Raw genomic sequence first — 16,567 nt, forward strand, 5'->3', positions numbered from 1 at the left:
TTTTATGTTGCACAGAATAAAGTAATATAGGTTTTGAATAGTTGCTAAATAGAATATATATATATATATATATGCATATCTAATCCTTTAAACATTAAAGGAGTTCACTTTAAAAAAAAAATTTGCTCACCCCCATGTCATCCAAGATATTCATGTCATTCTTTCTTCAGTCAAAAAGAAATTAAGGTTTTTGATGAAAACATTCCAGGATTTTTCTCCATATAATGGACTTCAATGGGAACCAAACAGTTCAAGGTGCAAACATTCAGATTCAGTGCAAACAGCAAACTGTTCAAAGGGCTTTAAGCGATTCAAGGGTCTTATCAAGCGAAACGATCGCTCATTAAGTTCAAATGGTCGCCTTGCTCTGTTCTGTGATACGCGTTCGTGACTCTCCTGTTGGAACTCGTTTATCAAAATAAACGAATCTTTTTTCGTGTCATTTGCTTAATTCAACGAACGAAATGAACGTGTTGACTCAGGAAATATTCGTGCATTTTAAAGAATGAGTTTGAATAAGAGGGTGACGCATCACAGAACAGAGCAAGGCGGCCATTTGAGCTTATAAAACTTAACCTTTGTTATTTTTTTTTTAAATGATCGATCGTTTCGCACGATAAGTCCCTTATTTATAGTCTGAAATCGTTTAAAGCCCTTTGAACATTTTGCACTGAAACTGTCTTTTGGACCTTGAACCGTTTGGTTCCCATTGAAGTCCATTATATGGAGAAAAATCCTGGAATGTTTTCATCAAAAACTTTAATTTTTTTTCGACTGAAGAAAGAATGACATGGATATCTTGGATGACATGGGGGTGAGTAGATTATCAGCAAAAGTTTTTTTTTTTTAAAGTGAACTAACCTATCTTACTCGATTGAAACAAAAAAAGTGATGTACCGTATATGAACAGCAAGATCTTCCGAAACAGACACAGCGAACTGACATAGGAGAATAAAAAGTTTTATGGTAATGGCTGCCCACCATTTCTGAATTATGCCCTTTGTTGTTTTAAGTGTATGCGCATGTAACTATATAATGAAAAAAAAGTGAGATGGATGGAAATTAGGGTAAATGTAGAACAACTATAAGGAACTGCACAACTGTAGACAAACGCCCGTGGCTCTGTTAAATGCTAAGATGCTTTTATCATCCATAGTTCATGTTCTTCATGTTGGTTTTTTTGCGAGCGCGCTCTTATCCGAGGTATCTGGGGAGGTCTTTGACACTGATTGGTGGGAGCGTCTGATCGCTTCGTTTTAGAAGAAAAAAAACTGAAGTGCCTTTGTGATCGGCTCAGATAGTGGCGTGCAACGCTTCAGGAATCCGTCTCCAGACTTCATTACCGAATCTCTTCGCTGCTGCATGTGTCAAGCGATTCTTCTTCTACTCCTCCTCGAGAGAGGACAAAGGTAGGAAAAACTAATCTTTTAGCTATAATCAGGAAAATGATTAATGTCTCAATTGCGGGTTGGTGACAGGTACAGCAGGATGCACAAAGGCAATTGTCTGCCATTCGCTCGGCTTCTGAGAACCCCACCAGGTAACGGGAGGGGAGGAGAGGAGGAAGAGAAGCAATTTGGGGAGGAGGCAGATGACAGTTTGAAGGCTGCCTTGACGGCCGCTCGGCTTTGATTGCCAGACTCCGCGGCTGTTTTGTTCCCCATCTCCCTCTCCAAAAATACAGAGGAAAGAGGGGGATGAAGAAATACATAATCTAGAGCTCAACGGTTAATAAAATGGCAGGGAATCAAAGCCAGGTAGGGTCTTTGGTGATGATGCCTGAAAGAACGAAGCCAACCTTTCTCTGTCTACCTCTCTTTTTCTTGCTCTATTGTAAAGAGAAAGAAAGAGAAAGACAGCACTAGCACCTGACACATCAGACAGCGCCCACACAACATATTTCAGGAGTCCTTTTAAGAACTCTAAGAGCTCTGGGCTCTGTGAAGCGTGGAGGAACGCAAGCTTCTGTCACTCCTCATTGCGCAGTCGGTGTCTATTTTACTAAAACTGACTTTCAGGAGAACTACCCGTACATGGGTACATCTGTACTGCTGGGGACTCGAGTGCAGTTATGCTGCCGGAAACAGCAGTTTTGCCTTCACCTCAGTGAATTAAGAGATAATGTGTGATTAGTGCTGTTCTGAACACTTCCACACTCGAAAAGACACATTTTGCATTTCATTATTGCTCAGAGACATGCAAATGGGCAAAAACCTACATTGTGTCTTATCATACAGTAAAAAAATGTTTTGCCACCAAAAAAATATATAATTTCAATTATAAGCATTTTCCATATATAAAGTAGGGGTGTAGCGATACACGTATTTGTATTGAACCTTTCGGTTCGGTTTTCGGTACGCATTTTTGAACCGAACGGTTCATTGGACCATTTTTCCTGCCGACCAAAATTTTGTTATTTCAAATGCGTTGCGCGTGGCAAGCGCGCTCATATTGTAAGAGACACGCTGGTGTGACCACAACATTGCCCAACATCAAATGGCAAATGTAATGTAAGCGGAACGAAACTGCCGATTTTGATCATCAGCACTGTTACTATACAGCGAAATCCAGTAAAGAAAACATTTGAATTCGCCACTGAAGTAATAACATCGCTGTGAGATCTAGTGAGAATCATTCACATTTCTCCGTTATTAACGTGGAAACCAGGAAGAAACATTGTGCCATGAATGAACTATCCAGTGTCCACAGATCAGCAACATCACCATGGGTTTACTGTAGTAACACTAACTGTTACCATGGAAGTTTGGCAGGAATAGTCGGCTATAATGCTTTCAAGTAACATCACGTCGGTTTTATTTTGACATTATGAATACAATTGCTGTCTTTAAATGTTAATCTGAACTAAAATAAACCTTTGTTTATAACTACTACAATATTACATTTCATTTTGTCCAACGAGCTTTTGTTTTATATGCTCATAAGAAAAGACAAATGAAGAGTTCAGATGCAAAAGCCTCTAAATGCCATTTGAAATTTTCTTCTTTCATGATGATTTTTATCAAACTTGTATATTTAAGTTCAGTAATTTCACTTAAATAACAATTAATAGGTAATTATCATTGCCATTTAAGTGAAATTACTAAAACTTAAATATACAAGCTTGATAAAAATCATCATTAAAGAAGAAAATTTCAAATGGCATTTAGAGGCTTTTGCATCTGAACTCTTCAAATATAGCTCCATCATTGCTCAAAGTTAAAAAATATCATACTTTATATAAAAAATATAATTAAATCAAAGAAATGTCTTTCTTTTTGCTGTATCGGAAACGTACCGAACTGTGACACGAGTGTATCGTATCGAATCGAACCGTGAATTTCGTGAACCGTTACACCCCTAAAATAATATAAATATAAAGCGTACAAACATAATTGTTGATCTATCATACAGTACTGTATACTTCTAAGTATGATAATACAATAGAAGATATGAGACGCCATCCACATGTCTGACCAGGCTGAAAAATCCTATTATGTTAATTAAACTTGGACCCCTGCAGTGGAGAGCAAATTAAATTTGTACCAACTCCTTAGCCCTTGGGCCTTATTATTTTTGGGATATCTTTATGCTGACCAAGCCAATAAGTTTGCGGTTTATCTTTCTTTGAAACCCATTAACCAATACAACCCTTTTAACAGGCCACTATCCACCAGTACTGCATTGGATGCATTGGATGGTTTTATGCAGGGCACTACAAATAATGGCCAACAAAATCCAGTTCGACAAAGGTGGTATGAGCAGAGTAAAATGTTCAAATTAAATGCCTCATCCGCACCACTTTGCGCAGACTGAATAATTCAGCAGGGTACTTAGTCGAAATTACAGATACACAGCTTGAAAAAGAGGTCACGCAGAGGCTTGTGGGTAGGAGATATATGAGATTTCTGAAGCTGTGGCAGTGAGTCACGAAGGATCTCGCCTCCGTGGGTCAACAGAAAAGACAGAAATTAGTCTAATGCATCACAAAAAAAAAAGGCAGCGTGCAGATTGTGCGAGCCTCTCTCCACTGAAAGTCACCGATAATTAACTCAAACCTGCAGACAAAGCATCCCACTTCCCAAGGTCACGCATCTCGGAGGTCGAACTGATACGATTCGGTTTCATCGTGTCGGCCCTAGTGAGATATCAGCTCACAAGAGAGAGCCGTTCTCCCACAAGCTCCTGAGCTCAGGTAACTAAGGTCATTTAAAAAGTGAGGGTGGATAATTGACGGACCACCGATAACGCAAACGAAGCTACTCACATTTACGGATTCCCGCCCGCCATACTTGATTCGAATCCGTGGCTCCTGTATGACATCCAAGTTCGTCCCGGTCACCACCAGAGGAGTGTGTCCGCTGAAAAACATACAAGCAGTCGTGATCGTGAACGGGGTGAAAACTTTGAATTTGAATCAGAACTTGTTTCTTTGTAATGTGGTGCTTAGAAGATAATAAGCGTTTGAGAAGGTTCTGATTAAAGATGCTTTTAACTGGCTTCAGTAGATTTAATCAAACATACTAGACGCGTCTTTGAAAACACTAAAAGAACAGAAGCAGCGGTGATCCTGCTTAGCATTCTGGGAATGTCCACAGCTTGAAAAAGCACAACAAAAGAACTGAGCATCTGGGAGTGGAATGGGTGAGGAGCTCATGCTCTAGGTGTTTCAGTTATTTACTCTTGAGCACTTTATTAGCCAGAAGCCGATTGTACGCCGTTCTGTTCAGTGTGGGCAATGCTCTGGTACGACATCTACAGCACTGTGACTCAATCTACTGACGCCATGGCATGGGAAAATCACATAAGAGATCCATTCAATATCTCAATTGTTTCTCCTACACAGCAATAGGATCAAATGAGAGAGACAGATCTCAGAATGTTCGCAAATGGTAAATGGACTGCATTTATACAGAGCTTTCACAGACCCAATGGCCACCAAAGCGCTATACATATTGCCTCACATTCACCCATTCACACACTCATTCATACACCGATGGCGGTGTCAGCCATACAAGGCGCCATCCAGCTCGTCGGGAGCAGCTGGGGTTAGGTGTCTTGCTCATGGACACCTCGACACTTGGTCAGGTGGAACCGGGGATTGAACCACCAACCTTCTAGTTTGTAGACAACCTACATGAACCGCTGAGCCACTGCCGCCAAATATTGCTCATCAAATTCTACCGGACCAAAAAAGCAGAGCAATGCTAAATGCATTCATAACTCTGTTAAAGGGATACTCCACCCAAAAATAAAAATTCTGTCATCATTTACATCATTTACTGTATGAGTTTCTTTCTTCTGCTGAACACAAAAGAAGATATTTTGAAGAACGATATTTTGAGAAAAAAATATACTATAGAAGTCAATGGTGCCAAACCACTGTTTGGTTCCAATCGTTCTTCAAAATATCTTCTGTGTAAATGTCTATTGTGTACCACAGAAGAAAAAAAAAGTCAAACATGTTTAAATGACATGAGGGCGAGTAAAGGATAGGGTGACCACCATCAAACAAACCAAATGGGGCATGTTACCAACACTAAAACATACCCTGAAACTGTTATATAATGTCTATCTAACTTAATAAAAACATTTGTATTCTGCCTTTCAGCTGATACAAATTCTTTGTTCTTTAGTCCCTTCCAGAAACAAAAAATCTTTATTTTCCATGTCATTTAAATTCAACATCACAGAGCCCAAAGGCAGCTGCAGGCATCATGCAGATAACTATTTTAGACACAGTTCTGACCAAGTCCAAATAAAATCTAACAAAATAAACAATGGACAATCGATTTAAAAAAATAAAAATAAAAAATTAAATGGCACTTTCTGGAGAGTTTTGTGCAAAGAAATGTAGAAATTGAGTGTTACATGAAAGTGTTTGAAGGCCACACTATCTGATTTGAATAATCCAAAACTAAATCAATGCATCATATATGAAGTGTTACCTGGCAATGCTCCATTCCGGTTCAACGCGTTGAACGGTGGGGTCGTCTATATACTCAAAAGTCAGGCTCTCTCGGACCTGGGCGCGATCCACACTCACGCTGATCTGAACAGGCCCTACTCCCGTCAGAGAAGGGGCGGAGTAACACACTATCTCCGTCACAGATCTTCTGTGGGCAAAGAAAATACAAACCAATCAGATTCTGACAAGAGACTAAGAACAACACAAAAAGTCTTTACTTAATAACAGATGGTTAGACTTATTGTTCAGACACGCTATATTGAATGGCTAGTGGGCGGCTCTCAGCTCTTTTTCAATTGCGGTCTTTTCTTACAGCTCTCACTGAAAGTGCTACCTATGGAAAGTGAGCATTAGTCATTCTCTGCAGTGTATTAGAGAACGCTCAGCTATTACTTATGGCACCCTCGCACATGATCGTACGCGATCAGGAACGTGTCATCCTTCCACAGGAACACAGAGGAAAATAGAAATCTGCAATTTGCCTCTATTGGATTAAAGTCACTCTCGTGCATCTTAAAGCACTACAATCAGCCTCATCTTTAACTTTAGATCCTGGAGTGAGAGCAAAAAGAGGAGATATACTGTAGGAAGAAGTCTGGCGGGGGGTACGATATTTACATACAGAAGTATGCTAGCAAAATTAGAGCAAGAGGAAGAGGAAAGGCAGATGTAAAAGAAGAAACCTAGAGGAACAAACTTTTAATTGAAGGACGTTTAAGCAGGAAGTCATCCGAAATACTCTCCGATTGACATACATTTTTTTTTTTAGAAAGTTCGGATCAGCAACTTTCTTCTGACATCAGTGTCCATATTCACACTAATATACAGTTTTGGTCAATAACTTTTTTTTTAAATGTTTTTAAAAGGCTCACCAAGGCTACATTTACAGAAATAAAAATATTAAATGTTATTACAATTTAAAATAATGCTTTTCCGTTTTAATATAATTTAAAATATAATTTATTTCTGTCAGGCAAAGCAGAATTTTCTATCAGTCATTACAGTTTTCAGTCACATGATCCTTCAGAAATCAAGTTAGTTAATTTGTTTAATCAATTGACAACACTAATATGTATATTAATTTATATAATATATATATTACCTTATAATATTTTTTATACTAGGCATAACAGGATACATAAAATAAAAAAATAAAAAAATCATACTCATAAAACTCGCAGGTCTGGTTCCCAAAAAGCACAGTGACGCTGCTGCCTGCCCCCAGGTTTTCCCCCATAACGGTCACTTTAGTTCCTCCAGACTCTGGACCCCGACTTGGGGACAAACCCGTGACCGAAGGCATCTGCAGACAGAAAGAGAAGACAGGTAGGAAACAAGGAAACAAGCTAAAGATAAAGTAGGCTTTACTCCAAGATAAACTACATTGCATAATTGTTTACATTTTGTTATTCATTTATTTTGGCAACTCTTTATTTTACAATGCACCTGTTACACATCATGTACTTACTATAGTAATAACAGTAAATTATGCATGATTATAAGCAATTAACCATAAACCAAACCCGAATCCTAACTGTAATTATATACAGAGTACTTTTTGTTATCACTCAGTCTGTGCTTACTTGTATACTGTAACCAGTGTACCTTAACATAAAGTGTAACCTTTCATTTTATTTACAAATGCAAAAGTTTTTAAATTTTTTGTCTCTTATGCTCATCACCATCTATTTGATCAAAAATACAGCAAGTATTAACTTATTTAGAAGAAAACCTATAAATAAATACATAAAATGTACCGGCCATAATTATTTTTTACCTGCCAGTAAAGACACCAAAATTTTAGATATCAGTGATAATTCACTTTCCTCCATTGCCAATTTCGATACCACAGCTAAAAATACAAGCCTAATATAAATGTAAAACAGTATTACAGACACTACACACTTCACTAAATAAATTCAATATTTATGAATTAATCCTTTTTTAAAGTTACAAACATAATTCAGTCAAAGTAGTTAGTGATTTTATCTTCATCCTTTGTTGTTTGATTAACATTAAAAACACAGAGAGCAGGAGGAATATTAGGCTGCTGTCACTTTAAGAGTGAATGCACAGATTTACATAGCTGTCAACCCTCCCGTTTTTTCCGGGTTTCTCACGTATTTTTACTCTTTTCCCGCTGTCTTCCCGTTTTATTATTTTCCCGTAAAATATCCCGTATTTTTACTCTGATTGTGTGAGACGTACGAGCTCGGACTGATTCGGCTTGAAGTCGTTTATTCTCAGGTGCGGCGCCGCGCGCGCTGGCTGGAGACACACTGGCTGTGTGGCGTGTCCGTTTTTATTTCGGCTCCCATGTTAACAGATTAGAGCTTGCACACTCCATAATAGAACTGACGCCTATTTTTTCACGCGACACGCAAGCGTGTTGAAAGCGTTTCCAGGCAAAAAAAATAAATAAAAAATAGGAAACGATGTTTATTTTGTACTCGAATAGCCTACATTTTACATTTTGATGTTTGAAAGTCAAGGTTTTTACATAAATTCAGATATCAATGTAATTTAAACAAATAATAATTATAATAATCGATTTATATTGCCATTAGTTTTGCCTATATATAATTTAATGTCATATAACATATGAATAAAATATCTTTTCTTTTTTTTTTTTTCATTTGTTTCTTATGCTCTTAACAATGATTACACAAAGAAGAAGAAAAAACTTTTGGAAAAAAACGTTCTGGGCCTCAGGAGGATATAAAGATGGGATAGGCTACAATAACAACAGAGTGTGTCTTCTGAGTGACGGTCCACCACCAGGCTAAATATAGGCTCTTTAAAACTACATAAAATGTGTAAATGTAATTGAAATAAACAGACAGCCCACTTCCCTATTTTGTGGGTTTTGGAAGATGTGATAACAGTTGAAATTGTTGCCGTAAAGGCAAGAGCAACACACCGCTAATCCAAATGTAGATTTTTTTTCTTTAAATTACACTAGTTTCTAGGCTAGTTATTAACTCTTTAGACTTTTAAGGATTAGTGCTTTATTTTTAAAGTTTGTGGGTAAGAATTGTGTAAAACAAAATCCCTTATTTTGGGGAAGGATTCCGGGAAAAAACTCCCTTATTTTCAATGTTCAATGTTGACAGCTATGCAGATTTAGCTAATTTAGCTTACTGATACTGTACACATGAGTTTACTTTCCCAACTTTTTACGTTCACTTAAGATTTGACCAACTATGTTTACTAGGATTTTTTGACAATTTTGGGTGAATTTGTCCGCTCAAGTGCAAAATGACGTGAAGTATAGCTCAGTATAGTATTTGTGCGGTGCCGGTGTCTGACGCACGCAAAACATTTCACACTAACTTTGTGAGTAACTTTAAGCAAGGCTTAAACTTTAGTGAAGATGAAGTGCTGACCTGTCAACTGTCCCGAGCGTCCTTCACTTTTGATCACATTTGTTCACGTACATGCATTGCTAGAATTCATAAAAATGTTACTGGGCAACTTGCGAGTGACAAATTTCATATACTTGTCAAAGCTAGTTTTCCCTCACATGCACGCATACATAAATCTATTTAGTGCCGTTAGTGGCAAAGAAATTAGTTTTCTGCATCAGCTGAACACAAGCATGTTTTGAATCTGAAACTGCCTAGATGTAGGTGACAGTTCCACAAAAGACAGCTCCGTTTGTAAATAACAACTGTCCTTCATGAGTCTCATTCGCCTCATTCGCTGCTGAGCTCACAAATAAAGAGCAAACTCTACAAAGAAATGCCATTTCCAGTCTTGTCTGAGTGATGCGAGCTCATGAAAAGCATGTCTGAGGAGAAATAAAAGGCTTTTAAAATGTTGTACATAAACTCTAGTTCCCAGTTCTCTTCTTTTATTGTGCACAGGGACTGAGAATAGCAGATGGAGAAACACAGAAACAGACAGCTCTGTGTCTTAAGAAAGCACATGAAATGGCTGGTGGCCGACTTCACACGTGCCGAGACTAAGCAATGAATTAACACCAATTTCGGTCTCGCCTCTCATTGTTCTACAAGCGGTGGGCCGCTTAGGGACTCCATGTTGTCCGACAACATTTGTCGGAGCGGTTGAGATAACACGCTGCTTTTATATTTGACTGCGATATGAAAGGCGTGGAAGAAAATCACAAGCACACAAACAGGCATAAACACATAGAGGAAGTGGCTGAAGAGCATATTGTAATATAAACAGCTCCCCTAATTAGCAGAGGCCGTTAATTGTGGTGGTATGGATAATTGTTTGCCTTGGTGTGCGTGTGAATGCCGCCGCTGATTATCTATTAACCCCAGGCTGGCGGTTGGGTGTTTGAGACAGGTGCGCAGGAGTTCTCACAGGTGCTCCACTACAAGGAGACAACATGGCAACCATCCTTCCTTTGATTCGCTTAATGGCTTTTATTGTCTCCATGTTCAATGTGCGCTCCCCGTGGTGATTCGTGTTCATAATCACTCAATATTTTAATAACCCAAAACACGCTCTATTATGCCGACGAGAGCTGCGCTTCTTAACGGAGGAAGCAGGGCTGCTGTTTTACCAATAATAATGACACACACACAGCAGCAATCTGTAAATTAGCTAGTTTTTACAGTCTTTTGTGCTTGACGAGTGCATTAGTTCAATAAACACGCTTTTCTTTTAATGTCTTGGCAAACACATGCGTAAATGATGTTATTATCCACTAATCCACAACATCATTTCAGAATCTACTGAAAACGCACAAAAATACTACTTTAAAAAGGACCAAATAGCACAATAAGCCGATAAAAATGCCATGCAAGCCATAAAAAGGTTAATTTATTGACCTTATGGCTTTTAATGACTCTAAATTCGCATGGAGAGACAGTTCCAACACATTAATGGAGTGATTTCCTAGATAACTGCCTGGATATAAATATATAAATATAACATGAAAATATATTGCTTTTGTGCCAAAGACGTAGCGAACTAATAGACTTTTAGGACATGTTCTATTATAGTACCATGGTATTTTTCAAAGGAGTTTTTAAACTGGTGGTTTGGGAGAGGGTGCATACAATTTAGGAACTTAGAAAACATAGTAGGCTAATTATGTGTTTAGTGCAATATTGTATAACACATTTACTGAGTATTTGGGAACATTTCCACTTTTTTCAACTATGAGATTTATTGCAATATTGCAATTCTTTGTGAGGAAGAATATTAAGTATAAGAGCAAAATAAATGTTGTAAGACCTAAAAACCAGCATATTTACTTCAAAAGGAGGACTAATGAGAGATATGGATTTTTGTAAGGCCTCATGAATATGTGCAGAGGAAAGTCTTTGTTACAAAAGCGAACAGCTGAAGAACAGTATGTTGAGCTCTGAGTCACTTCCTCTGATTTGACATTTTCGTTGGATCGCTTTTGAGAACAAAGCAACCTCAGCGAGGTTCACCTGTCCAGAGGCATAACATCATGTGACCCGTTAGTTCTCTTCAATGGACCAGCTAAAGCTCAGTTTAATAAAACCAAAACAATGGCCGGTTTCACCACTACCTCACTGCATTATTTAGATGTAGCAGAGCTCAAGGTCTTACCACAAAGGAATATTGCTGAGAAGAGCGGGTCTGGAGCTCTGGTTTACACTCCCCTACGCACAAATGGACTGGGCCGGGCTTACTGTCCGCAGGAGCTGCATCCATTTCGCATACAATCCTGAGAAAGAAGAAATATACAACGTTACATTACATTTTAATCTGGACTTGAATGAAAGTCACCTAAAATGATAGATATACATCACATAACACCCACTCATAGCTTCTGTACAAACAAATCCAGATCCAACCAGTCCCTATGATTACAAAGCTTTGGACTTCATCCAGACTAAGGAACCAAAGCATTGGAAGTCATCTCCAGTCCTGCTGAGTGATCAGTATGCGACTCTCTCTCTCTCTCCATTGATTTCCTCTTGATCTCAATGTAATTTTTGCTTTGATTGCTTTAGCGCACACATTCCATTAGCCGAATTGACAAGACCGCCCTACAGGACTGCCAATGCGAAGAACACATCACGCTTTTGTAGCATTAAAACCATACGTTCCTGTGGGTTCTGCGCTGCATTTGGGTGTTTCTGCAACTATAGGCACTTTTGGGAAATAAACTCTTTAAACACAGTGAATTATTTAATTTATCCACTAACATAGTTGAATACAGGAGAAATCAGATTTTTTTTTAACTTTTATTTCTTTCTGAAAGTGTCACAGTTTTACCACATCTTAAATGATGTATTGTGTTTAATGGCACTCTGTTATAGAAATGATGGTACCAGAGAGAACATTTTAAACTTTCTTAGGATGAAAGTATTTCATCTCAAACTCTTCATTGACACTGTTGTCATCTTGGAATCCAAGTACACCAACAATTGGAGAAAAATCCTTTGGTATTTTGGAAAAGACAACTAAAGGAGCCTTAAAAAACCCAAATATTAAAATAAATATTTCAATATTAAAGGGAAAGTTCACCAAAACATGTTTTTTTTCCCATTACTTACTTACATTACTTATTTACTTACTCTCATGTAGTTCCAAACCTGTATGAGTTTCTTTCTGTTGAACACAAAAGAAGATATTTTGAATAATGTTTGTAACCAGACATTGACCTCCTTTATATTTTTTCCTAAAGTCAATGGCTAGTGTCAACTGTTTGATAACCAACATTCTTTAAAATACTTGCTTTTGTGTTCAACAGATGTTAGAAACTCAGACAGGTTTGGAACAACTTGAGAGTGAGTAAATGATGACACCATTTTCACTTTTGGTCGACCTATCATTTTGGTATGAGCTATTATTTTACTCTTTGTTTAAATTATCACAGTTTTTAAAAAAAATATATAGGGGTATATAATGTAAGAATATATATATATATATATATATATTTAAAATATAGGGGCAATGATTCAACTAATTCATAAAAAGCCTATACATAAAAAGCCTTTTTCAAAAGTAGCAAATAAAAATGAAAACAACATGTTTTAATAAAAAAAATATCAACCCCTGACATATAGAAGAGCCTGAAGTTGAAGAAACACCTACGGCATCCAAAGCGCATGCCAATGACGCACAGCACAAATCAATACGGCGTTATCACGCACTCTGATCAGGGAGCAGGTCGATGTCACTACATCATACGTGCTGATCAGGTATCAGCTTTACGGATGGGTGGGAGGATCAAATGACAAAATAAAAACACACAGCCCATTGACCGGCCCTCAAATGAAGTAAATATGAAACCGACATGAGAATTCAAATCTGATTTGAAAGTGCAGGGTGTGCTGCAATCGATGTTTGGTTGATATCGAGTGTGTTCGTATCATCAGGGATGACTGTGGGAATGCATGCAGCGCAGACTGCGTGACTGTGGGTGTGATGTGGCGTCCTGCGGTGAGTCTGACAGGCTCGGCAGACAGCGTTCACAGCTGTTCACAGCCCACATTATGCCCTCTCAATCACAATGAGCGGAGGACTTGCACTTCTTAGGCAATTAAAGTTTGGAAACAAGTTTGGGTGCTCAATCATTGCTGCTGCGTGGAGAAAGTTTAGCGGTTGAGCTTCGGAAATGAGCTGATAGATGCTGAAACTAAACCATATTGTGTAGGAAAAAGCACCTTTGATAGCTATTCAAAAGTAGCCAATACAAGTACGCATGAGATAAAGCCATTATAGTCTTTTAAAGGAAAACTCCGGCGCAAAATGAACCTTTGGTCTAATAAAACATCGGTACCTAGTCAAATGTTCTCTGAGATTTGTTTACATGATAATCGAATGTAAAGAGTTTTATCTCTAAAAACTGTTTAGCGTATAACGCTAGGCTCAAAATAGCCCCACACTAACACAGTAACATAATGAGGGTCCCTACATGCAAAACAAAGCATTGAGAACTTTGTAAGTGTACAGACCGTTTAATAAGAAGATATTTTATAAAGACGTTTCACTTCGTGTATACAGGCGGCGCCATCTTTGGAAAACAGTCTCGACTATTCGAACCACGAACGTCGTTCATACAGTTCAGCTCACTTAGCACGTCGTTCGTGGTTCGACTAGTCGAGACTGTTTTCCAAAGATGGCGCCGCCTGTATACACGAATTGTTTTTATGACTGACTTTATAAACTATCTTCTTATTAAACGGTCTGTAAACTTACAAAGTTCTCAATGCTTCTCAATGTTAGTGGTATTAACTAGCGATTTCTTTTTACTTATTAAATGCCCCCATTACTAGCGTTATAGGCTAAACAGTTTTTAGAGATAAAACTCTTCACAATCGATTCTCATGAAAGCAAATCTCAGAGAACGGTTGACTAGGTACCAATATGTTATTAGACCAAAGGTTCATTTTGCGCCGGAGTTCTCCTTTAAGGCTCAGATGATATCCTGGGGCCAGTTGCATAAACATAGCCATTACGTTAAGACAGTGTCTTAAGAACTAATTTGACCAACTAGCAGTTAGGGGTTATCAATCTTACTGTTCGGTATCAAATTAGACAAGTTAAACAGTCCTGACTATAACTTGTAAGAGTAGTCTTAGCAGTTTATGCAACTCCCTATATTTCCTTTTCCTTTCAATGCACTATATCAAATGGCAAACGATCCTAATGTTTACAACTTTAGTAAAAAATGACCAGAGAAAACGGTTGAAACAGACACGCGGCTTCTTGTTTCCGTCTGCGGGTTTGAGGGGGTAAAGAGACGCATTCTCCATTTCCTCATGACACCCCTTCGCCGCGCCATACAAATGAATCCACTCCCACTCGGCTCGGCTTCGTCCCGCTCGGATTAAACTGCTGTCAGAAGAGAGAAGGGCTGACAAATCTCCCTCCTACAGCCGGCAGCACGCCGTGCATTTCAATTACCACACGTTCCTCTCTCGTTCTGCCTGTCCCTGCCTCAGTGGCAGAAAGAGGCGCTGTGGACACACACTCCACCTGAGCGCAGACACTGTGCGCTATTTACATCCCCTTACAACCTGACGACGGCATACACGTTTGAAAGCCAAACGTTCAGAATTCCTGTCTACACTAAGGTCAGGGTGAGTTTAACGCAATGTCGAATTGCATGTAAGCCGCTCATCCCAAAAAAGTAGAGGGGCGTACACAATTTCCTCATGTTGTGCTGGGGAAGAGATTAACACACCTGTGTTGCATTGGCAAATCAGGGATCAAATCTACAAATGGCTGAAGTGTGAATGTGAAGTGTTGTGGTTTTCCTATAATTAGTCCAAACAAAGCCAGCTCTGTTTGGACTAATTATGGCTTGTTTCTGCTTCACAAGAAGATAGAAATGTTTTCCTGTTGTTGTTGTTAAAATGTTTCTGTCAGAAAAGACAAACTCAACGGAGCATAAAAGAGGCAGTCGTGACCAATCATGCCTTTCATGCTTAGCCCTGATTGGTCGCTTAGTGCTTGTGACATCAAAGCCATGTTCTGTAGATCCTGTGTGTGTGTTTAATGGACTCATCCCGCTGAGTTTTTTCCCCTTATGAAACAGTTTCTCAGTATGTGTAATGTAGGACATTATCTTTTCCAACTCCTGCTATTTTGAGAAAGATTAAAGATAAGCTAAACCAGTTTTTTTTCCATTCTAATCTTTCACAGCACGAATTCATTGGAGTTTTACTGCTTCATAGCCACTTACTGTTCAGCGATGATGTAGCCGTCCTCCTGCGGGGTGCATTGGACTCCTGCTACCTGCACGTTGTTGACCATGTCTGGGAAGGACAGGCCCAGGTTCACACCACGGATGGTCACTCTGGTGCCCCCTTCTGGTGGTCCTGCCACTGGGGTTACCTGAAACAAGAGAGGTAGTAATTGATTCACTCAATGAATAAATCAGTAAATCTATTTCTTTCTTTTTTTTTTTCTTTTTTGAACATTTTCCAATCAATTTACAATATATTATTCACTACCATTCAAAAATGTTTTTGAGAATGCTCATCAAGCCTGCATTTATTGGACCAAAAGTACAGTAAAAAGTATGGTGAAATATTACAATTTAAAATAGTTGTTTTCTATTTATTATATTTTAAAGGAGTAGTTCACTTTTAAAAAAAAACTTGCTGATAATTTACACACCCCCATGTCATCCAAGATGTCCACGTCTTTCTTTCTTCAGTCGAAAAGAAATTAGGGTTTTTGATGAAAACATTCCAGGATTTTCTACATATAATGGACAAATTTTTTTCGAGTCATTTGGTTCATTCAACGAACGAAATGTTTTGAAAAAAGATTCGTTCATTTTGATGAACGAGTTCAAAAAGCAGAGTCATGAACGCGAATCACAGAACAGAGCAAGACGAGCATTTGTGCTTATAAAACGTACACATTTTTATTTATTTTTGAAATGACCAAACATTTCATTAGATAAGACCCTTATTCATCATCTGGTATTGTTTAAAGCCTTTTGAAGCTGCACTAAAACTCTCATTTGGACAATAAACCGTTTGGTTCCTAATGTAAAGTCCATTACATGGAGAAAAATCCTGGAATGTTTTCATCAAAAACCTTAATTTCTTTTCGACTGAAAAAAGAAAGACGTGGACAAACGTTATCAGCAAACGTTTTTTTAAGCTGAACTAATACTTTAAAGCGTGA

General features: G+C 38.3%; 1 protein-coding gene across 2 annotated transcripts in view; it reads right to left on the minus strand.

Moving 5' to 3' along the window:
- The window catches only part of plxna2 (plexin A2), a 222,327-nt gene that overhangs the window by 45,643 nt on the left and 160,117 nt on the right, over positions 1 to 16,567 (minus strand). Inside the window, exons 13-17 of one of the 2 annotated variants that reach the window (XM_039652640.2) lie at positions 15,612 to 15,763; positions 11,522 to 11,639; positions 7,132 to 7,268; positions 5,946 to 6,110; positions 4,265 to 4,358 (exon numbers count right to left, since the gene is read on the minus strand). In XM_039652640.2, coding sequence (XP_039508574.2) covers positions 4,265 to 4,358; positions 5,946 to 6,110; positions 7,132 to 7,268; positions 11,522 to 11,639; positions 15,612 to 15,763 — 666 coding nt within the window. Of the gene's footprint in view, positions 1 to 4,264; positions 4,359 to 5,945; positions 6,114 to 7,131; positions 7,269 to 11,521; positions 11,640 to 15,611; positions 15,764 to 16,567 lie in introns of both variants that reach the window. The other variant, XM_039652638.2, reaches the window with a different exon arrangement.

This window comes from Pimephales promelas, chromosome 20 (genome assembly GCF_988280905.1).
Source record: "Pimephales promelas chromosome 20, fPimPro1.hap1.1, whole genome shotgun sequence".
Classification (NCBI taxonomy): domain Eukaryota; kingdom Metazoa; phylum Chordata; class Actinopteri; order Cypriniformes; family Leuciscidae; genus Pimephales; species Pimephales promelas.